At 45.9% G+C, this 19,956-nt stretch overlaps 2 protein-coding genes and 2 pseudogenes across 2 annotated transcripts; all 4 read right to left on the reverse strand.

Moving 5' to 3' along the window:
• Positions 1 to 7,757: 7,757 nt before the first annotated feature.
• On the reverse strand, positions 7,758 to 8,231 carry LOC123186168 (BTB/POZ and MATH domain-containing protein 2-like). Its single transcript, XM_044597954.1, has one exon. It carries the CDS (start codon positions 8,229 to 8,231, stop codon positions 7,758 to 7,760), a length of 474 nt encoding a protein of 157 aa, XP_044453889.1.
• Positions 8,232 to 8,324: 93 nt separating this feature from the next.
• LOC123186169 (BTB/POZ and MATH domain-containing protein 4-like) lies at positions 8,325 to 8,702 on the reverse strand. Its single transcript, XM_044597955.1, has one exon. It carries the CDS (start codon positions 8,700 to 8,702, stop codon positions 8,325 to 8,327), a length of 378 nt encoding a protein of 125 aa, XP_044453890.1.
• A 2,400-nt stretch (positions 8,703 to 11,102) lies between these two features.
• On the reverse strand, positions 11,103 to 12,196 carry LOC123191914 (BTB/POZ and MATH domain-containing protein 2-like; annotated as a pseudogene).
• A 5,231-nt stretch (positions 12,197 to 17,427) lies between these two features.
• Positions 17,428 to 19,956, reverse strand: part of LOC123191915 (BTB/POZ and MATH domain-containing protein 3-like) — a 51,816-nt pseudogene continuing 49,287 nt past the window's right edge.

Genomic DNA, 19,956 nt, shown 5'->3' on the forward strand with positions numbered 1-19,956 from the left:
CAAGGGCATGGGCGGAAATTTTGACCTGTACTCAGCCTAAATTTTATACGAGATATTTCCAAACAAAAAATGAAGGATTATTGCAAACCAACCTATGATTGGATAATTAGAGGCACAATGGTATTCCAGCCCACCAGGGTTCAAATCCTGGTACCCGCACTAGGTAGGGTGTGTGTGTGCGTTCATAGTAATGAGTGTATGCGCGTATGTATGAGTGCATGTGTTTGTACTGTGTTCAAAAAAAATGAAGGAGTATTTTTTACTCCCAAAATAAACACCGAAGTTCCAAACAGGCCTGACCATCCATTGAGGGCGATTTGGCCATTTCCGAAAGGGCATTGGGTGGTCGGCATTATTTTAATTAATCCATATGTTATTCTGGATTTAACTGTAGATAATTAGCTACTACTGTTGGATCGGGTAGGCTTAGATCAATCCGGTGATTTACCTTCTGCATGTCCGGATGAACTCGATGGGGTGGCCATGGTGGATGGCGGCGGTGGTGATGGCAGATCGTGGGTGAAGTGGTGGCGGCGCTTCCCATCAGCACTGCACTAACCCTAGATCGGTAGGGAGTGTAGGTGGGGTGTACGGCGTCGCGACGAACCTCGTGATGCGAGCCGCCGCCCCCCACCTCTTTATATAGTGTAGGTGACAGAGGCCCGTAACCCATAGTGGGTTGAGCGCCCCCGATCAGGGCGAGGATCAAAGGGCCCGGTGGGCCGTTGGGCTCACACGGTAGAGATCATCCTAACATTCTCTTCCTTGATCTCAACTTTTACATTTGACCTTATACTTTTACTTTACTCGTTTGATAACAGATCAATACATAGAACATGTTTCATCGTCACAGCTCAATTGCCGATAGAATCAGACAGCCACAACGTATCTTTCTGTTTTGAAACAAATTCTTTAACCTTGGGCCCTTTTATTGTCCGGAAATGTTAGACTATACCATAAAACCCATGTCGACTGTGTGTTCTCCGAACACACAGAGCGGTAAGCCTTTAATAAGCAGATCTGCAAACACTTGTCTGTTGCTTTTATGCTTCAAGCATTCTACATAATTCCGGACTTTCTCCTTTACAACGCATAACACTGTGTCAGTGTGTTTGGCATCAACACTTGACTCGTTATCATAGGAGCGAAAAACTTAAAATGGTTATCGCTGTTGTCAACCATTATCAACTCTGGGTACAAGTCTCCTTAACCATTTTGCCTGTCCCTCAGCCTCATATCAAGCTATAAAATATCTTTGCATCACATTGATGATAATTGTTTCATTCTTTTGAGCTTTTCCACACAAAAACCTCCAAGTATGAAAGTTAGAGACAAGTGTGGATTTCGCTATACATTTCACAAGTCATGTCTTTATACTCACAATCTTTTGAGAGCACTTATTTCTTTCGGCATGAGGCCGATATCTTTGACTCCATTCCAGTGATCTATATATGGACTGGACATTGCCAAAACAACTCGGATATGTGAACTGTGTCAGGGCAATATATTGAGCTTCCAACAGCTACAACATATGGTACCATATCCGTTTCAATCTTTTATCGTCAACTTGTGGAACACCATAGTTTCCACTTCCATCACCCTTGACTATAAGAACAGGCGTAGGTTTTCTCGCATGCATACTCTAGAGACCTTTCTTAGCATGTCCATTCGACATCCCTAATACCCCCTTTTATTCTTTTCTTCGTGAATCTTGATACTTATAACGAGAGACGCTCTACCGAGAACATTCTTTTAAACTTTGAGGACAAGAACTTCTTTTCTCCTCCTGCAGTAGGTTGACATCACCACTAGCAAGTAGGATGTCATCCACATGCACAGGATTAGGAAATGAATTTCTCATTCTATAACTTTGCACGAATACAATTGTCCTCTCATTTTCTTTAACCCAAAACAACATTTGATTGCTTTAGTCCATAAAAGACTTCTTCAGGCAGTATCCCCCGTGTTCTTTACTTTCATCTGATGTAACTCAGATCATAATATCTTTCATCTGATGTAACTTAGATCATGATGTGCTACCAACACTCATTGTAATCTATTCAGTGCAAAACGCGCAAAAACCTTCCGATTTAAGTCGTGTTTTACACCTTTACATATTTCCTTTGGAGTCACTTTGTCCTTGTAGACTCTTTACAGCCTATTGTTTTGGCTCCATTGGAAATTACTCATTAGTCCCAAACATCGTCGGGATTCACCAATTTCATTTCATCTCACATAGTCTCTTATCATTTAGATAAGCAGACACTTCTCAAAGCTCGAATGAGCGCTTTAAATGAGGTGGGATCAACCTCCATTTGAATTTCACTAACATAGACTTTATAGTAATCAGAAGTATCTGATTTTCTCATTCCTTGAGACCATCAGTGTCTCAGGTACTGGCACTTCTTTCATATGGGGATGTTCTTGCTCTGTCATTGCAAGAGGCAAACTAATTCTATAGTCTTTCATTTCCAAGAGGCAATAGGTTTTACAGGGACCTGTATCACAAGATCCATGTTTACTCATTCATCTTTTATAGAACTAACAACATGTGTTGTATAGGTCATACAACATGCTCCCCCAGATTACTCCATCTTCACTAAAAATGGCGTATCTTTAAACTTTATAATTTGGGTTTATTCTGTTAAAACTTTCTTCTTTATGGCACTTTAAGCACCATCTTAGTATTCCTTACCCTGCTTTCCGAACTGTAAAAGATCCAGAAATACAACTATTTCTTTTCTTTAGGGGTATTAATATGACCGTCGTACTCCCCCAGACGATCACATTCTTCATCACATTATCTAAAGTATAGGGGAGTTTCATCATTCTTAATTTATCTCATATATCTTTCTCCCCCTCGAAATGTGGCAAGAACTTTTCTGCCACAATTCCGAAAACCATTGATAACTCTTGTGAATTGAGGAAACTTCGATTATCTACTTCATTCATCAGATTACTTCATACGAAATGAAGTTATCTCTTCATACAAAATGAAGTTATCTTTTAACTAGTATGGGAGTACTTTTTCCTCATTCCATTTCAGAAACTCAACAGAGTTCTGTATCATTAGTACTTTTGCAAGTCACACTTGCATATCATTCTTATCTTTAGGTTCGTTTGTAACTTTTATTCCCTTTGGATTTGTTGAGTGCTTAATGACCATTACACATAAGGTGTACGGTCGATACTAGGAAGGCATAATAGCTACTCCATACTTTTCTCCCAGAGTGGGACACATTAAAAGCACATGAGTCATCATATCTTTCTCCTGTCATACAGGATAAGTCCTTTGCCAGAATTTCTCCCGCCATACAAGATTTTTGACATAATAATATGTCAACTTTACCCCGTTAATTACGCCGGTATATTCCTAGAATTTTCCCGCCATGCAGGTTTTATGATAATCATCTTCTCCCGCTATGCGGGTAATTCCCTGTAAGGGACTTAAATGCAAGAATTGACTCTTTTGACTGCATTATTCAATCATAAAATTTAGGAATAAATCCTAATGCTCTTTGACACACATGCTTGATCTGACGTTGGTCAAATTAAACATGCATGTTGCTTGTTTCATCTCAAATCATGTTGACTGATAAATCTTCTTCATATAGAATACATGAAAGACATTCATCAACCAAGACTCTCAATGATCTATTTGTTTTCTTCTCTTGGATTAATATCCAAGAATTCTTTTCTTTTGAAGCCATTCTTTAGAGAGAAGATACTCCCTCATGTTAAGACCTTTCTTGGTCATCTTTCGAGTCACGAATACCCAGCCATTCGCTTTCACGAATGAAAGCATGGAAAACTTTTAATCTGAGAAAAAAATATCCAATAATCAACAATATTGAGCATAAAAAATAATCCCATGTTGGTCTGGTTAAAATATATGCACATTAAACTTTTAAAACCTTATTCTATATTCTAAATCACCGTTGGGCAGAATTAGAATAAAGGGAGATTTACATTTTTCCCCCTAACTTTGTCCAGGCCTCATCTTTACCCCTAAATAAAAACAGTGCTCAACTTTGCCCCTCTTCCGTTAAGTGTGCTTATAGAAATGCCCTTCCGTACATTTTCCGTCCAGTCAAAGGCCTTTGACCGTTAAGTGCGCGTATAGAAAAATCTAACGGTCAAAGGCCTTTGACTGGACGGAAAATGTATGGAAGGGCATTTCTATAAGTGCACCTAACGGAAGAGGGGCAAAGTTGAGCACTGTTTTTATTTAGGGGTAAAGATGAGGTCGGGACAAAGTTAGGGGGAAAATGGAATTGGCCCTTCTAAAACATCATCCTTCTACATTAATTGCATATCACCGTTGGGCGGAAATGAAAATAATGCATATAACTCATAAACAATATGATGATAGTATTTCTATTAAACAACTTTCCAAAGAAATAATCATCATCATCAACTTTATTGCAGTGGGAACAAGAAATATACATCTCTCTAGTTCAAGAGCGTTACTTGATCTTTATCTCTTCTCTGAAAACTGATCACTTTGATACAAAATTTATAAGATATTTAAGCTTTGAACATAAGACTCATAGAATTATAGCACTGTTATCAACAACGTTGGTCAGAAAATAACAATATCATATTTTAACTTAAAAAATATATCTTTCTTTTGTCATAGCAGAAACTATCTGCATCTCATTTCACCCACAGGGGAAAAACATTGCTTAGAACAATTCTTCCAATTAAATTTTCCCGTTGGTTTCAATTTAAATGGAGGATAAAACTTTTACTTTGCAGCGGAAACTTTCTGAATCTATTTAGAAACAATTCTGTACTCTTTTACTCTCTAAGCAATTTTAATCGGTTCGAAAAAGCATTAGAGAAGCAACAATTTTAATCTTTTACTTTAGTTCTAGTCACTTTTAAAAGAGCACTTTATTTTTATTTGCAGCGGAAAACATGAATTAAAAATTCATGAACTTTTTGCTTTTCAAAAGCATTACTTTTACTTTTCTATTTTCTAAACAAAAAATTTCTCTGAATAATTTGGATAGAAAAAACTGTATTTAAGTTTGCCCAAAACTGGACAGAAAAATAAAAAACCGCCAGCCGAACAAACGGCTCCCAGCGCACGCCCCTGCGCGGCCCACGGCCTGCTGGCCGAGCGCCGTTCGGCCGCCCTAGCTCATCGGCCCACAGCCCACCGCGGCAGTGCGGCATCGGCCTGGTGCGTTCACGCTTTCGGCCCACTTGGCCCGGGGCGGGGCTAGGTCTTTGATCCTGGCTGTTCTTTTAGATTGGACGGCCGAGCGGGGTTTTCGGTTGGACAAAATCGGAAGTCCCCTGATCCCGAAACCTAGCCCCCATTCGCATCGCGTCGCCGCCCTTACCTGTCTCTCTCTTTCTCTGCCGTCTTGCTACCCGACGGAAAACTAGGGGCAGCGCCCCGGCCGCCCGCGTCGTCCGCCGGCGACGGCGGCGACCGGCCACCTTACTGCGTGGGCTGCCCTCTCTTTTCCCTTTCCCCTCATGCTTCTTTCTCCACCTCCAGCAGCAGAGAGAGTCGCGGACAAAGATTTCCTCGGCTCCCCATGTGTTCGACGACAGCGGAGCGAACGGCAGCGGCACCGTGGCCTTCCCCCTTGACGGCTGCACGTCCACCTTGCGGTGAGCGCGCCGCCGTCGAGCGGATTGATCACAGTGCCCTTTGCCCCTTGCGGGGTCGTTCTTCGTCTGGATGGCTTGGCTTGCCGATGCCCGTTCGAACGAGAGGAACTGGTGCGGCCGGAGTGGTGGCGCACTTTGCCGGCGGGGGCCGGGGCCCTCTGCCGGTGAACTTTCTGCTTTTTTGTTGTTGTTTGTCTTTGCCCTGCTAGGGTTCTTCGGGGGGGAGGGAGGGAGGGAGGAATTTTCTTTCCGTGTATGCACTTTGTCCCAAAATTCTTAGCCTAGATGGCTCTGATACCATTGTTAGACCTCTTGGATCGGGTAGGCTTAGATCAATCTGGTGATTTACCTTCTGCCTGTCCGGATGAACTCGATGGGGTGGCCATGGTGGATGGCGGCGGTGGTGATGGCAGATCGTGGGTGAAGTGGTGGCGGCGCTTCCCATCAGCACTGCACTAACGCTAGATCGGTAGGGGGTGTAGGTGGGGTGTACGGCGTCGTGACGAACCTCGTGATGCGAGCCGCCGGCCCCCACCTCTTTATATAGTGGAGGTGACAGGGGCCCATCACCCATAGTGGGTTGAGCGCCCCCGATCAGGGCGAGGATCTAAGGGCCCGGTGGGCCGTTGGGCCCACACGGTGAAGATCATCCTAACAACTACTAGATACATAGTAATTAGAAGAAAGTACTAGAAACCGCGAGGTGTCAGTACTTAGGTTAATGTGAGGGCGCTTCTTAATTGAGGGGTAAATTAGTGATAAGATTGATTTAATTTAGATCCAATCACAATGCACCGCCGCTCTCATTCAATCCTAAACCGCCGCCACACGCTCCTCTCCCTCTTCTCCATTGCAAAACCACCCCGCCTCCTCTCCATCTTGTCCATTGTAAAGCCACCGTCTCTCCTCTCCATGAATACTAAACTAAATAAGTAGGAAGTGGAGGCTACAGATCCAAGAAGTCAGGTTCATACCATAGGATGGCAGCCGAGAAGAGATGGGATCGGCCGGCGTCGAGTTCCTGCAGATTATAGTGCCGCCCACGTCGCTGCCGGTTCAACCGCCGCATATGTGGTGTCTTATTCTTCTTCTTATCGCCGGGGATGTCAAGGACAATGAGGGGGAGGAGGGGAGAGCGAGGACGACGGCGGTGAATTGACAAGAACAGTGAAGGGGCGAGGGCGACGGTGAGGACGACCTTGATCTGGATCTATTAGACGTGGTTCTGTCATGGAGGTGATCGGTTGCAAAAAAGAAGATATTTTATCCTGGACCATTATGCTCTTCTTGGAATAAACATATTAAATTTAACCCTTTTTAACCCCCATCAGATTGGACGGCTAGTAAAAATCATACGGGTAAGTAGTATTCCGAGTATTACGCCAATCACCATAAAAGAGCTCATTATGGACTTTTGCCTGACAGAGATTAAAAACCCCCGATCAAGATCAAATTTTTGAGTTTTTAATAGAAAAGGCAAATGCTCGGCTTTATAAATAAAGCCATCACGGCAAAAGTATTTTCTTCCAACATCTAAAGGATCGAAGGAGTAATAGAGCTTTAAGGTCTTTAATACCTAATAAATAATCATACATGTTGTTCCAAAAAAGAAATATCGTACATATACCTCTATTACTTTTAAATTTGTTTTGCACGTGTCTTTCTACAAAGGCTATATGTGATTCAAGTCCTTTCAGATATGGTGCTGAAGATGGTGTTTCAACATTTGTGGTTTAGAAATATCTAGTACAAAATTCATTTTTAAGAACACCTCCGCACAAAATAATTGTTATGCAAAACAAAGAACAATTACCATTAACATTTGTAGGTATCTTTTTAATCAATTTTATCCTCTCGACTACTACTTTGGTCCTTGAATCTCCCCCTCCAAAGCCCCGTGTGAAGACAATTTTTTTCGAGAAAAATATTCAATCTATTCATCAACTGTCAAAGCGGTACAGAAAATACCAAAAGTAAAAATTACATTCAGATTCATGTTCACCTAGCGACGACTATAAACGAGCGTGTTGAAGGCGTGCCGCCATCATCGCTCAGAACCGGGCAAACCTTGTGACTTGCGGGGAAGTGCTCCAAGAAACTTATCAATCGGTCGCCAAGACGGGCAGCCATTACTTGGGTGATGATTTGAACTTCATGCATGCAACTTTGAGGCGTTTGCACTGGTGCTGATCTGCCAACGCCGACATGGTTGTGATGGTCTCTGAGTCGATTCTTTTGCACAGTTCTTCTTCGCATACCAGCTTCAACCTTTCTAGGCCGTACCTATTTGCTGCCACCAGTAAATGCTGCATCACCCTGATGTTGTTTCCGCCTTGATCGTCGTACGGTGGCAGCGACTCCGTGTAGATGTAGTGAAGCATCATCTTGAATATGGCAGGCTCCACGTCCACGATCTCCACTCGCCGCACACCCTCCATTAGGTCAAATAGCTGCGCCGCCAGGACCGGCGATCGCGCCGCCAGGAGAAAACTGTGAGCGCGGAACTCCTGGTTGGCCACGCTGAACGTCACGTCGGCGCCCCTCCCGTCCTCGAGCATGCGCTCGAGGTGGCTGTGCAGCTCCAGAGACGGTGGCTCGTCCATGACGACGGTGAGGACGCACAGTATCGTGAAGCAGCCATCCCCGAGCTGCGACAGCGATTCCAGCTTGGCCCTCTCCACGAATTTGGGGTGGCCTCACTCGTCGTATCTCGTTGCTTTTGGCGAGAAGACGCGCTTCCTCGGGTCGAAGCTTGCTACCTGCACCTGGCCCTTGGTGTGCAGCATGCTCAACGTGAACCGGGTGCTCACGTCCTTGACTTGGCTGCGGCTGAACACGTACGCGGAGGCGTTGCCGGCACAGTGCCAGTCTTTTCCGCCTGGGTAGAACCTCATCTCCCACTCGTAGCCACCGACCGGGAAGACGCGCGAGCTAACGAACTCGCCGACGCCCATGTCCTTAACCTGCAGGTAGTCGGGCACCTCCAAACTGAGTGTGTCCGTGTGCTCCTTGAAGCTGCTTGACGACATGGTCTCCCGTACACGCACCACTGCCGTGGTCGAGCTTTTACCCATGGCGAAGGTAGACGATCGACGACGGATCACGGGCAAACACGATCGAGCCAAATAAATAACTTGGAAAGGAAGAACAGATTATATGGAATTAATCAACCCAAGGACTCCTATACGGACCCTAAAAAAAAAAGGACTCCTATACGATATCGGTCTGGTAGGCACCGTAAAGAGCCAAAACTGTAGGTTTTGTATGGTCACCCAAATACTCGTGGTAGGAAGGTCATTAGCCAGGGTCTATACTCAATGGACAGCACTAGGCGCCGGTCGACCGGCCGCCGCGTGCCCCATCCGATTGACCCCGCCCGCACAATTGGATTCCTCTTGCTTTTTTTTTAGAAACACATGCAATTTTATTTATACTCGTAACAATTACAGATACACTGATTTGGATCTAAAATCCAAAAATAATAATAATTCCTATGACTAAGAATTACAATGAAATCTTGGAAACATATTCTGCTTGAAAAAAAAAATACTTCAAAGAGGTCCGTAAAGAGGCTGCAATTGGATTGGAGCAACGATTTTTTTTTTGAAATGGAGGAAGACCCTCTGTCTCTGCATCCGGACGATGCATGCAACCACTTTATTAAAAATTCAACAAAACCTTACAAAGTCATACAAAAGTAAGCCTAAAGCCACCGCCTAGGCAACATCTGTCGCTACTCCTATCCAGTTGATGTAGGGATGCTGATAGTCTGGGCCTAATACCAAACAGACCTTGCAGCCAAACCTAACATCTAAGACCTAAGGTCCCAACCAGGACGCCTGCCGGGTATGGGTCACCCACCAGTCCGTCACACTTCTCAACTAGGACGCCTGCCGGGTATGAGGCCGCCGCAGCCATCTGCCACCAATCCATCTTCAGAGTTGTACTGTTGCATCTACTGTGCCAGGTCTCTCTGCCATCGACGCCAGACAGTGTCGTCCTCCTGCGCTAGTCCATCTTCGTACATCGGGCGTTGAGTCTCCACTGCGCCACATCAATGTGTAGGATGAAGCACCACTCCACCAAGAAAGCCACTCACTGGTCCCTCGATCCCGTGTACGCCTCCAAGAATGACGCCCCAAAGGAGGAAACGACACCAATGCGCCACCGTCATCCGATCTACTGATTTAGGGTTTCCCCAGGAGGTAGTAGATAGATGTCTTGAACTTCTCCTTGGCGATGCCTTCAAGAAGGAAACACCGCATACCAGCGCCGTCACCGCCGGCCTTGGCCAGGTTTTCACCCGGATCAGAACAGAGGACCTCCATCAAGCAACTTGTACACGAACCGCCACCATCACTGCCGGGGACTGGACGGAGAATCCAGGCCGCCGCCGCCTGACCGGCCATGGCGCCACCATGGTGCCTAGGCCGACGTCGTCAGGCCCACCATGCCCGCCTATAGACGCTCACCAGATCCGCCGGCCAGCCGAAACCCATCTAGCCTAAACCCACAGGGGCTCCTCTGCCGCGGTATCGTGCTGTCACACTCGCCGCCGGGAACCCGCCGCTCCACGCCGCTGGGAACCCGCAGTTCCGTGCGTCGCCGCCATCATCGGCCAGGCTACGGGCGTGGCCTCTGGTGGCGGCAGGGGAGAGAGGACGTGGGAGGAGGCCTTTGGGCCGGCGGCAGATCTCGCCCCCCGTGTCGCCTAAGGCGACGCGGGGGCAGGGGAGAAGACGTGATTTGTTCTGTCAGCCCTGATAAACTGCTCTGGTACAACAATGTTTCACTCTTTCACCCGCTATAGTACCAGCCAAGTTTTTTTACAGCCAGTTTGTAACAGTGGGGTCTACTACATTTCATGTGATTGTTGGTCTGGTGCTTTGGTCCTTTAGGGCCTTAGCACTACGATTCCCTGATTGTCTATGATAATAAGTTGTGCCCGGCTCCGTCAAGGGAGGAGCGATGGCGGTGGCGTGCCTTTGGCTCGCTTCAGTGCTTGTAGTCGTGGCTAGGTGGTCTATGAATCTGGATGTAATTTTTATTTCTAATGTTCGTTGTACTACCATGATTGGAGATGAGTAGATTGGAAGTTTTCATGCAAAAAAAAAGTTTGATGTTCAAGGGTCCTTTGGGGCCGATCGATCTTCTCCGTGGTGCAAAGGACTCTTGATGTTCAAGGGTCCTTTGGGGCCGATCGATCTTCTCCATGGCGCAAAGGACTCTTGATGTTCAAGGGTCTTTATTATACATATAAAAAAATTGTGGTCTTAAAAACATGACCTCATCAGTCAATGCGGCAATAGCTCATGTAAAATATAAGTATTTGCAAGTCAAAAGGAAAACATACGTAGTACTCTCTCTGTCTGGAAATACTTATCGCAGAAAAGAATAAAAATGAATGTATTAAGAATTAAAATATATCTAGATACATTCATTTTTTCGACAAGTATTTTCGGGCGGAGGGGATATCAACTTCCTAAGAAACTGCAGTCCGTTTTTAATTTCTGGCCTGGATCAGTTTCTTCCTCTGGATGGCCACGCTTATTTGTCCCCGGGACATGATCCCCCTCCAGAGGCAATGGTCGGTAATTTGTCATGCAGAGCTCGTTGAACCCGCTACTCTCAAGGACGGTGCCTAGGACTTCCGGCGACCACGTAAGAAACTGGAGGCATGCATGCTTGAGCCGATGACAATGGTGCCGATTTGCGAGCGCGTGCATGAACATGATGGTCTGTGCGTCGATCCTCCGGCACAGCTCTTCCTCGCACATGAGCTTCAGCCTGTCCAGCCCGTACCTGTCCGCCGCGACAAGCAAACGCTGCATCACCGCAGCGCTGCGGCCGCCTTGGTCGTTGCATGACGGCAGTGAGTCCGTATAGATATAGCGAAGCATCATCTTGAAGATGGCTGGCCTCATGCCGACAACCTTGATGTGCCGCATGTCCTTCTCCGCCATGGGGCCAAAGAGCTGCGCTTCGAAGACGGGCGACCGCTCCGCCAGGATAGAGCTTTGCGCGCGGAAGTTTCGGCCGCGCACCCGAAACCGGACGTCCGCGCGTCTTCCGTTCACCTGCATGCGCTCGAGGTGGCCGGGTAGCTCCATCGGCCGGGACTCGACGTTGATGATGGTGAGGACGTACTGTAACGTGAAGCCGCCGTCCCCCCGTCCCCGAGCTCGGACAGCGGTTTCAGCTCTGTGCCCCAGCAGTTGTTGGGTTCCACCGGAGAAAAGACTCCCTCCAACACGCCGAAGCTGGCTACCGGTTCCTCTCCCTCGTTACCCAGCACGCTCAGCGTGTACTTGGTATGCACAGGCCCGGCAGGGCTGAGAAACCACAAGTAGGCCATGGCATTGATGGCATGGTTCGCGTCCCGCCACCCGTACGGGTACAACTCGATGCCCCAATGGTAGCCGCCGAAGCTGTAGACGTCTGATCTAGCGCACTCGTCCACGCCCATGGCTTCGAGATTGGGGCAATGAGCAGCTGCCACCTCGAAGCTGAGAGTCCCAGTGACGGTGCTCTCCGGGATGCATCTCGACGATGTGATCTCAGAGCCCATACAATCGGCCACTACCCAAGGGATACCGGTTCGCTTTGTAAATTCTTTGTTCCGCCTGCAGCAACAAAATAGTGGAGCAATTGGCCGGCCAATGTCACGCACTCTTTTTGGCTTTCCAAACAGTTTTTTTAGCACTTTCCAAACAGTTATATGAAGGTGCTAGAATGTTCTGTCCCAGGTCTTATTTTTTCTTTGTTTCTGTGTTTTTGTGTTGATTTTCTTGGTTTCTTCTTATTATTTTCTTTCATAATTTCCTTGGCCATTATTTTTGAATTTTTTTATTTTTTTGTTTTTGTTTTTAATTCAAAAAATGTTAAACTCATGAATTTTACAAATTCTCATTTCAGAAGATACGTTTTAATAATCATGAAGATTTTTTAACTCATGAAAAAACTTTCAACTGAGCATACATTTTGAAAATCCATGAAGATTTTTTAAAACTTGTTAACATTTTTTTAAAATTCTCTAAGATTTCAAACTTTGTGAATATTTTCTAATTTACGAACTTTTTAAATTCCTTGTATATTTTTTAACCCATGAAAAGCTTTTACTAAAAAGAAGGCCAAAAAATGTTGGAGTAAAATAATCTATAAAAAAATCGGCTGGACAACTTCAAACAATACCAGAATTGGCTGAAAGCCAACAAAACGATACAAAACACCGTCCTCGTGCTTGTGCCACGGGTTGCTCGGGATTTGGATGCACTGTTCAAGAGATAAAACGTTTTAAATAAACGAATATACAAAAAAAGGAACTTATAGGTTGTGACAACTGGCACACATGCAGTGCGTCATTTGTCAGTGCCTCACAAGATGGGGAGTGAAGTTTCGCAATTTGATGCAAACTATAAACAAACAGTCGAGCATTTGCACATGGAGTACTCGCGCGGGCCAACCCATATAGCACAAGCCCAACAGTGAGCATTTCCTTTACCTGTTCCTTTTTTTATTTTATTTGTTACTTTTGAATTAGTTTTTATTTTGGATTTCCAAATAAACTTGATATTGTTTTGAAAAGTAGAATATTTTGAAAACTTCAGTTTTTTTTACAATTTTTTGCAAACATTTATTGCAACCAGCGTCCTTCCCTGACTCCGAATCGAAGGAAGAGAGTGAGCAGGTTGCGGGCGTGCATCTATGGTGGCTGGGGCGCGATTGTGCGATCGGGCATGCATCCACGGCGGTCGGGCGCGAGAGTGTGCATCCATGGCTGGCGGGGTCTCGACAGGGCCGGTCCTGAGATTTTGGGGGCCCGGGGAGAAAGTATAATTTGGGGCCCCTTGTTATAAACATAATATGCATATCTTTAAATTTTCTTGTAAGATTCTTCGATGAAAAATCACTTGTGATTGTGTGAATGTCAATATCATCCAATAGTTTGTTATCGATGCATAATGTTACCTAACCATTTAAGCTCTTTTAGTTCATTGTTTATCCCAAATGGTTCTTCAATAATTTTAAATTTGAAAAAGCTTCTTTTAGCTGATGCAACAATCACATGCACCGTGAATCTGAACAATCTTTCAACACAGTGAGTTATATCCTTTATTCAATGAAGTGATTCATATCAACCAAAACAAACAGATATGTAACATGCAAAAAAAATCATCCGCAGCTTATAGAATTTCTTCATGGCAACTACTTTTATCAAATTCTTTCTTTCTCAAAGCACGAAGTTTTACTTTAAACTGTATGGAATAGTACTATTGACATACCTGAGATTGATTAGATCGGCGTCAGTCATTGGACGCTCGGCGATGATGTGACGTGGATTTCTGGTGGCAGACACTCGAGGATGTACATGTGCGCTCGGGCCGGCAATGTCAATTTTCTGGGGTAGGTGATGTTCGTGCTGTGTCGTCGCCGCATACAGTGCCCGGAGACTGATAGATGCTATGGGATCGGGTAGGCTAGGATTGATGGCGGAGGGAGGAGATCACCTTCTCCTTGGCTCGAGGAACCAGCGCCGACGGCCATGGTGGAGTCGTCGGCGTGGGGTTGTGTGTGCGCTAGGGTGGATGCAGTGGAGCTTCCCATCGGCTCGCGGTAACCCTAGATTGGTAGGGATGTTGGTGGGGGTCAGCGGTGCACGGTCCCGTCGAGCCGTTCGGCTCGAACTGAAAAGAGATCAACCTAACAGAGACTAGTCACCCCTAAGCGATTTGGGATCTGGAGTTTGGAGCTTGCGGAGAACAGAGAATAGAGGGAATTAGGAATGACCTCACGTCACACGATCGTTTATTTTTCTTTTGGAGGGAGAATGTCTCACGATAGTTATGGAATATAAAGAGAATGAGCCGACGTGATTTATGTGTGTACGCTGATTTGTTTCCGCATGATCGTACCTTGATTTATGTGCGTTCGCTGCTACCTTCTTGAGCTGGGCTACTTCTTTTTTCTACGTGAAGCTATGGCCTGCTACTATAGTTACCTTTATACGTATATTACACCTGGGAGGGGGCCCCTAGATCTTGGGGGCCCGGGGCGGCTGCCCCCCCTGCCCCCCCTCAGGGCCGGCATTATGTCTCGAGCTCCTCGCGGTAGTCGACGGGGAAGATGGAGGTCTATGGCGACGACCGCGTGGGTCGCAAAGTTGGAGGGAGCACCACCTTATCCCTCCTCGGTCCATCGCGATCGCAGTCCGAAATCCATGGCCATATGGTGGTTGTGCGTGCGGTGGGTGCTGGGGCGTCGGAGGGCAGAATGTGCCATCCAAGCGTCCTTGCCCGAGCTCGCTGGAGACCACCAGACACAGGTAACACGGCGGCGTCTCACTCACGCTAGGCCTACCCCACAGAAAGAGATTGGATATCGGAGAGTCTGATGAGGCCGCGAGAGAGACAAAGTTATCAGCGAAAGTGTTCTTGCTAAGGTGAATAGTAAAATCAAAAGAATGAAAAAAATGAAAAAAAATCTGAATATTTTTTGCGACAACCTTTGACAAATGTTTTCTATGCTTGAAAATGTTCATCACAGGATGACATTCCTTGAAGTCATGATAAAAAAAATTTGTACTCCAAAATGCTTTTAAAAAATAGGATGTTTGGAGTACATCCCTTGAAGTCATGATAACATTTTTTTGCCACGTTCTCTTCCAGGAATATTCATTCATGATTAATTTTTGCAAGCACATAGAACATCCGTCAAAGTTTACCGCAAACAAAAAATCAGACTTCTTTGAATTTGTTTACTATTTTTTCCGATTTTACTGTTCACCAAGAGCATTTGAGCTCGGGTGCAAATACTTCACGTAAATAGAGTTTTTCTCTTTCTTTGGTGGGGTCCCTCGTGTAAGTTAGAGGGAGGGGAGAGGGAGTTTTTCCTTTCCTTTTTGTTAGAATGGGTCTCACATGAAAGGGGAGCCTTGGAGCAATGGTAAAACTGTTTCCTTGTGACCATGAGGTCACCGGTTCGAGTCCTATAAACAATCTCTTGCAGAAATATAAGGAAAGGCTGGGTACCATAGACCTAAAATGGTCAGATCCTTCCCAAGACCCTGTGCGCGGGACGACATGCATTGGTCCCACATGTAAGGGACATATGACATGGGAAAAATTGTCTAGAAGATGTCTTGTAGATGGTCAAACCCTTTTGACAGGACATAACAACATGGAAGGGTATTCCTGCAAGTCCATCAGGCGAAAAATGGGCAAACTTGAGCACAGTAAAAATTTTGGTGTAATATCGATAGTGGGTTCGAGTTTGGGAAAAAAAATGTAAATGTCCCATAGAAAAGAGAGTCATCATACCTAAACATGAGAAGAAATAGTATTGATAGTTATCATATCAATATCTTCTCATGGAAGGGTATTCAACGAGGTTTTTTACATAGTATAAAAGAGAAGATATTGATATGATAACTATCTATATATCTTCTGAAAATTAACCATTTTTAAGTTGATTGTCTTATAAAGTTCCCTTTTATGAGGCATTTTTCTTGGAAGAAATCACTATGCATGATGCATCATCAAAAGGCGAAATGAGAAGGAACACAATATTTAATATGATAATGTCATAAGAAGGCAACCCTTTTTGAATTTGGAGCTCTTTAATTAATGGCAGGATCCATTGCCACGGGCAAACTAGAAGTTGCCGGTGACTATGATATGGTTTATGGGGTTCGGTTGATCGTAATGGGGAGTATCATGCATATAATACAAGTGAGTTAGCATACATGACACAAAGTAATACAACATACTTTTGTAATGCATAGTATCATACTTTTGTAATGAGGAGTAAGTTAGCATCTTAATTAGGTTGCCTTATTAATTGTCATACATGACACAAAGTAGTACAACATTTAATGTGATACAATATCATGATATGCTGCCACATCCTCTCTTTCTTCATTTTATTGTGTGTCGCCTCAATCAAAAAGTCTAGTTGGCATGCAAGATAGTACTTAGAGCATGGTTAATAGTATAGCCAGCTGCTGGCTATAAGCTAGTGCCATGTCATCTATAGTCTATTTTATAGTCAACATGTATAATAGTAGATCAAAAGAGTGTACTACTTTTTTATTATGTGGCCCACTTTTCATTCTCACAAAGTGCCTAGGAGCATGTGCTAGAGCTGGCTCTTCACGAAGAGCCCGCTTACCATCTCTCTTCTTTTCTTTTTTCTCCAACTAAGAACAAATATACTAATTTATTCCTTATAGCCCGCTGACTGTTGAATAAACCCAAGTCTGCAGTAGCTAGTGTTTTGTTTTCAGTTTCGTCAGTTTCAGTCTTTCTTCAGTTTCGTCAGTAGGTTCAGGTTTTTCTGTTAGCGAGCTTAGCTCGAGTCAGTTAGAGTGTGGAGCGTTTCTGGCGCCCTCACCGATCGCTCGTGGGATGGCATGAGCACCACGATCTGTGGTGGCGCGTAGTTAGGGGGCCACGAGCCCGTTTTCTGTTGCTGTACTCTGAATAAGTAGAAGGAATGAAAACTAGAAAAGTCGCAAAGTTCACGCGGCGCAAAACCTTTTGTTCATCTTCTTCCTCACCTCCGGTGAATCTAGAGAGCAGTGAGAGCGAGAGATTGGTGATATTTTGCCAACACTGACTCAGCTCTATTGTACTTGCTCTTATGATACTCCCATTACGACGAGCCTTCTAAAGTTTTCTTGAGCGTTAACTTTTCACTATTACCTTAACCATTGAATTCTTCTACCTTACAGACGTTGTCATGTGCAATGAGGCACTTGGCTCCCCTACAAAATACTATTAGTTATGCAAAATGAAAGTAAGATCACTGCTTTGTACGGATCTTTTTGATCTTTTTCTTGTTTGGATCAGTTTTTTCCTCTCGGCGTCTACATTTTTTCCCTGAAGTTCCCTCCTCCAAGGCCATTGGGCGGCAACTCGGCATGAAGTGCTCCTTGAACCCCTCGGTCTCTAAGACGGCGCCAAGGACTTTTGGCGATGACATAAACCACAGGCAATCACTCGAGCTGCTCGCACTTGTGCTGATTCGCCAATGCGAACGTGGACCTCACAGTCTTGACATCGATCTTTTCACACAGCTCCTTCTCGCACATGAGCCTCAGCAAATGCTGCAGCGTCGCGATGCTGTGCCCGTCTCTGTCATCGCACGGTGGCAGCGAATCCGTATAGATGTAGTGAAGCATCATTTGGAAGATGGCCGGCTCCACATCCACGACCTTGACGCGCCCCATGTCCTTCTCCGCCATGGGTCCAAAGAGCTGAGCTCGAAAGACTGGCGACCGCGCGGCCAGGAGGAACCGGTGTGCTGGAAACTCCTGGCCGCCCACGCGGAACGTGACGTCCGCGCCTGTCGGGTCACCGATACAGGGCTCGAGGTCGCCCTGCAGCACCAGCGGAGTCTCCTTCCTGACGGTGAGCACGCACCGTATCGTGAAGCAGCCGTCGCCTTCGCCTTCGCGGGACAGGGATTTCAGGCTCCACCTGCTCACGAACCTGCGGCGGCCCCGCTCGTCATTCCGCTGAGAGAAGACGTGCTCCTTCGCGCGCCAGCTGACCACCTCTGCCTGGCTGCTGGTGATAGGCCTTAGATCGGAGTAGGCTAGTAGATCCGGTGAACCTACCTTCTTTAGGTGTGGATGAGCTCGATCCAGCGCCGGCCATGGTGGTGTGGTGATGGCGGCGATGTGGACAGAGATGGGGGCGGTGGTGTGCTTCCCGTGAGCGCCGCGCTAATCCTAGATCGGAAGGAAGTGTCAGTGGGGATTGTGGCAGCGATTAACCTCGTAAGTCGTGCCCGGCCTCCACCCCTGTTTATATAACGCGGGTCACAGGGGCCCACCAAACATGGTTTGGTTGGGCGCCCCCGATCAGGACGCGAGTCAGGGACCCGTTCGACCCGTTGGGTTCGAACGGGAGAGAGATCAACCTAACATTCTCCCCCTTGATTTCAACTTTACTTTTAAGTTTATACTTTCTAGTTTATTTGTTTCATCACATATTGGTACATAGAGCATGTTTCATCATCACAGCTTAATTGCCGATAGAATCATAGAACTACAACATACGTTATGTTCATAAACAAATTCGGTTCCTTTTGGGCCTATCCAGGAATTATAAGTCTTTCCCTTAAACCCATGCCGGCTAAGTGTTCCTTGAACACATTGGGTGGTAAGCCTTGTTGGGGAACATAGTAATTTCAAAAATTTTCCTATGCACACGCAAGATCATGGTGATGCATAGCAACAAGAGGGAAGAGTGTTGTCTACGTACCCTCGTAGACCGACAGCGGAAGCGTTATGACAACGTGGTTGATGTAGTCGTACGTCTTCACGACCCGACCGATCAAGCACCGAAACTACGGCACCTCCGAGTTCTAGCACACGTTCAGCTCGATGACGATCCCGAACTCCGATCTAGCAAAGTATCGGGGAAGAGTTCCGTCAGCACGACGGTGTGGTGACGATCTTGATGTTCTATTGTCGCAGGGCTTCGCCTAAGCACCGCTACAATATTATCGAGGATTATGGTGGAGGGGGGCACCGCACACGGCTAAGAGAACGATCATGAAGATCAACTTGTGTGTCTAGAGGTGCCCCCCTGCCCCCATATATAAAGGAGAAAGGGGGGAGGAGGCCGGCCCTAGGAGAGGCGCGCCAGGGGAGTAGGATTCCTACTCCTAGTTGGAGTAGGTTTCCTCCTTTCCTAGTCCAACTAGGAGAAGGGGGGAAAGGGGGGAAGAAGGGAAGGAAGGGAGAGAGGGGCCGCACCCCAAACCCCTTGTCCAATTCGGACTGGGCTTGGGAGGGGCGCGCGCCACCTCCTGGTCCTTTCCACTAAGGCCCATTAAGGCCCATTGCTTCTTCCTCGTATTCCCGTAACTCCCCGGTACCTCCGAAAATACCCGAATCACTCGGAACCTTTTCGATGTCCGAATATAGTCGTCCAATATATAGATCTTTACGTCTCGACCATTTCGAGACTCTTCGTCATGTCCCCGATCTCATCCGGGACTTCGAACTCCTTCGGTACATCAAAACTTATAAACTCATAATATAACTATCATCAAAACCTTAAGCGTGCGGACCCTACGGGTTCAAAAACAATGTAGACATGACTGAGACATGTCTCCGGTCAATAACCAATAGCGGAACCTGGATGCTCATATTGGCACCCACATATTCTACTAAGATCTTTATCGGTCAGACCGCATAACAACGTATGGTGTTCCCTTTGTCATCGGTATGTTACTTGCCCGAGATTCGATCGTCGGTATCTTAATACCTAGTTCAATCTCGTTACCGGCAAGTCTCTTTACTCGTTCCGTAATACATCA

The sequence above is a fragment of the Triticum aestivum genome, chromosome 2A (genome assembly GCF_018294505.1).
Source record: "Triticum aestivum cultivar Chinese Spring chromosome 2A, IWGSC CS RefSeq v2.1, whole genome shotgun sequence".
Classification (NCBI taxonomy): domain Eukaryota; kingdom Viridiplantae; phylum Streptophyta; class Magnoliopsida; order Poales; family Poaceae; genus Triticum; species Triticum aestivum.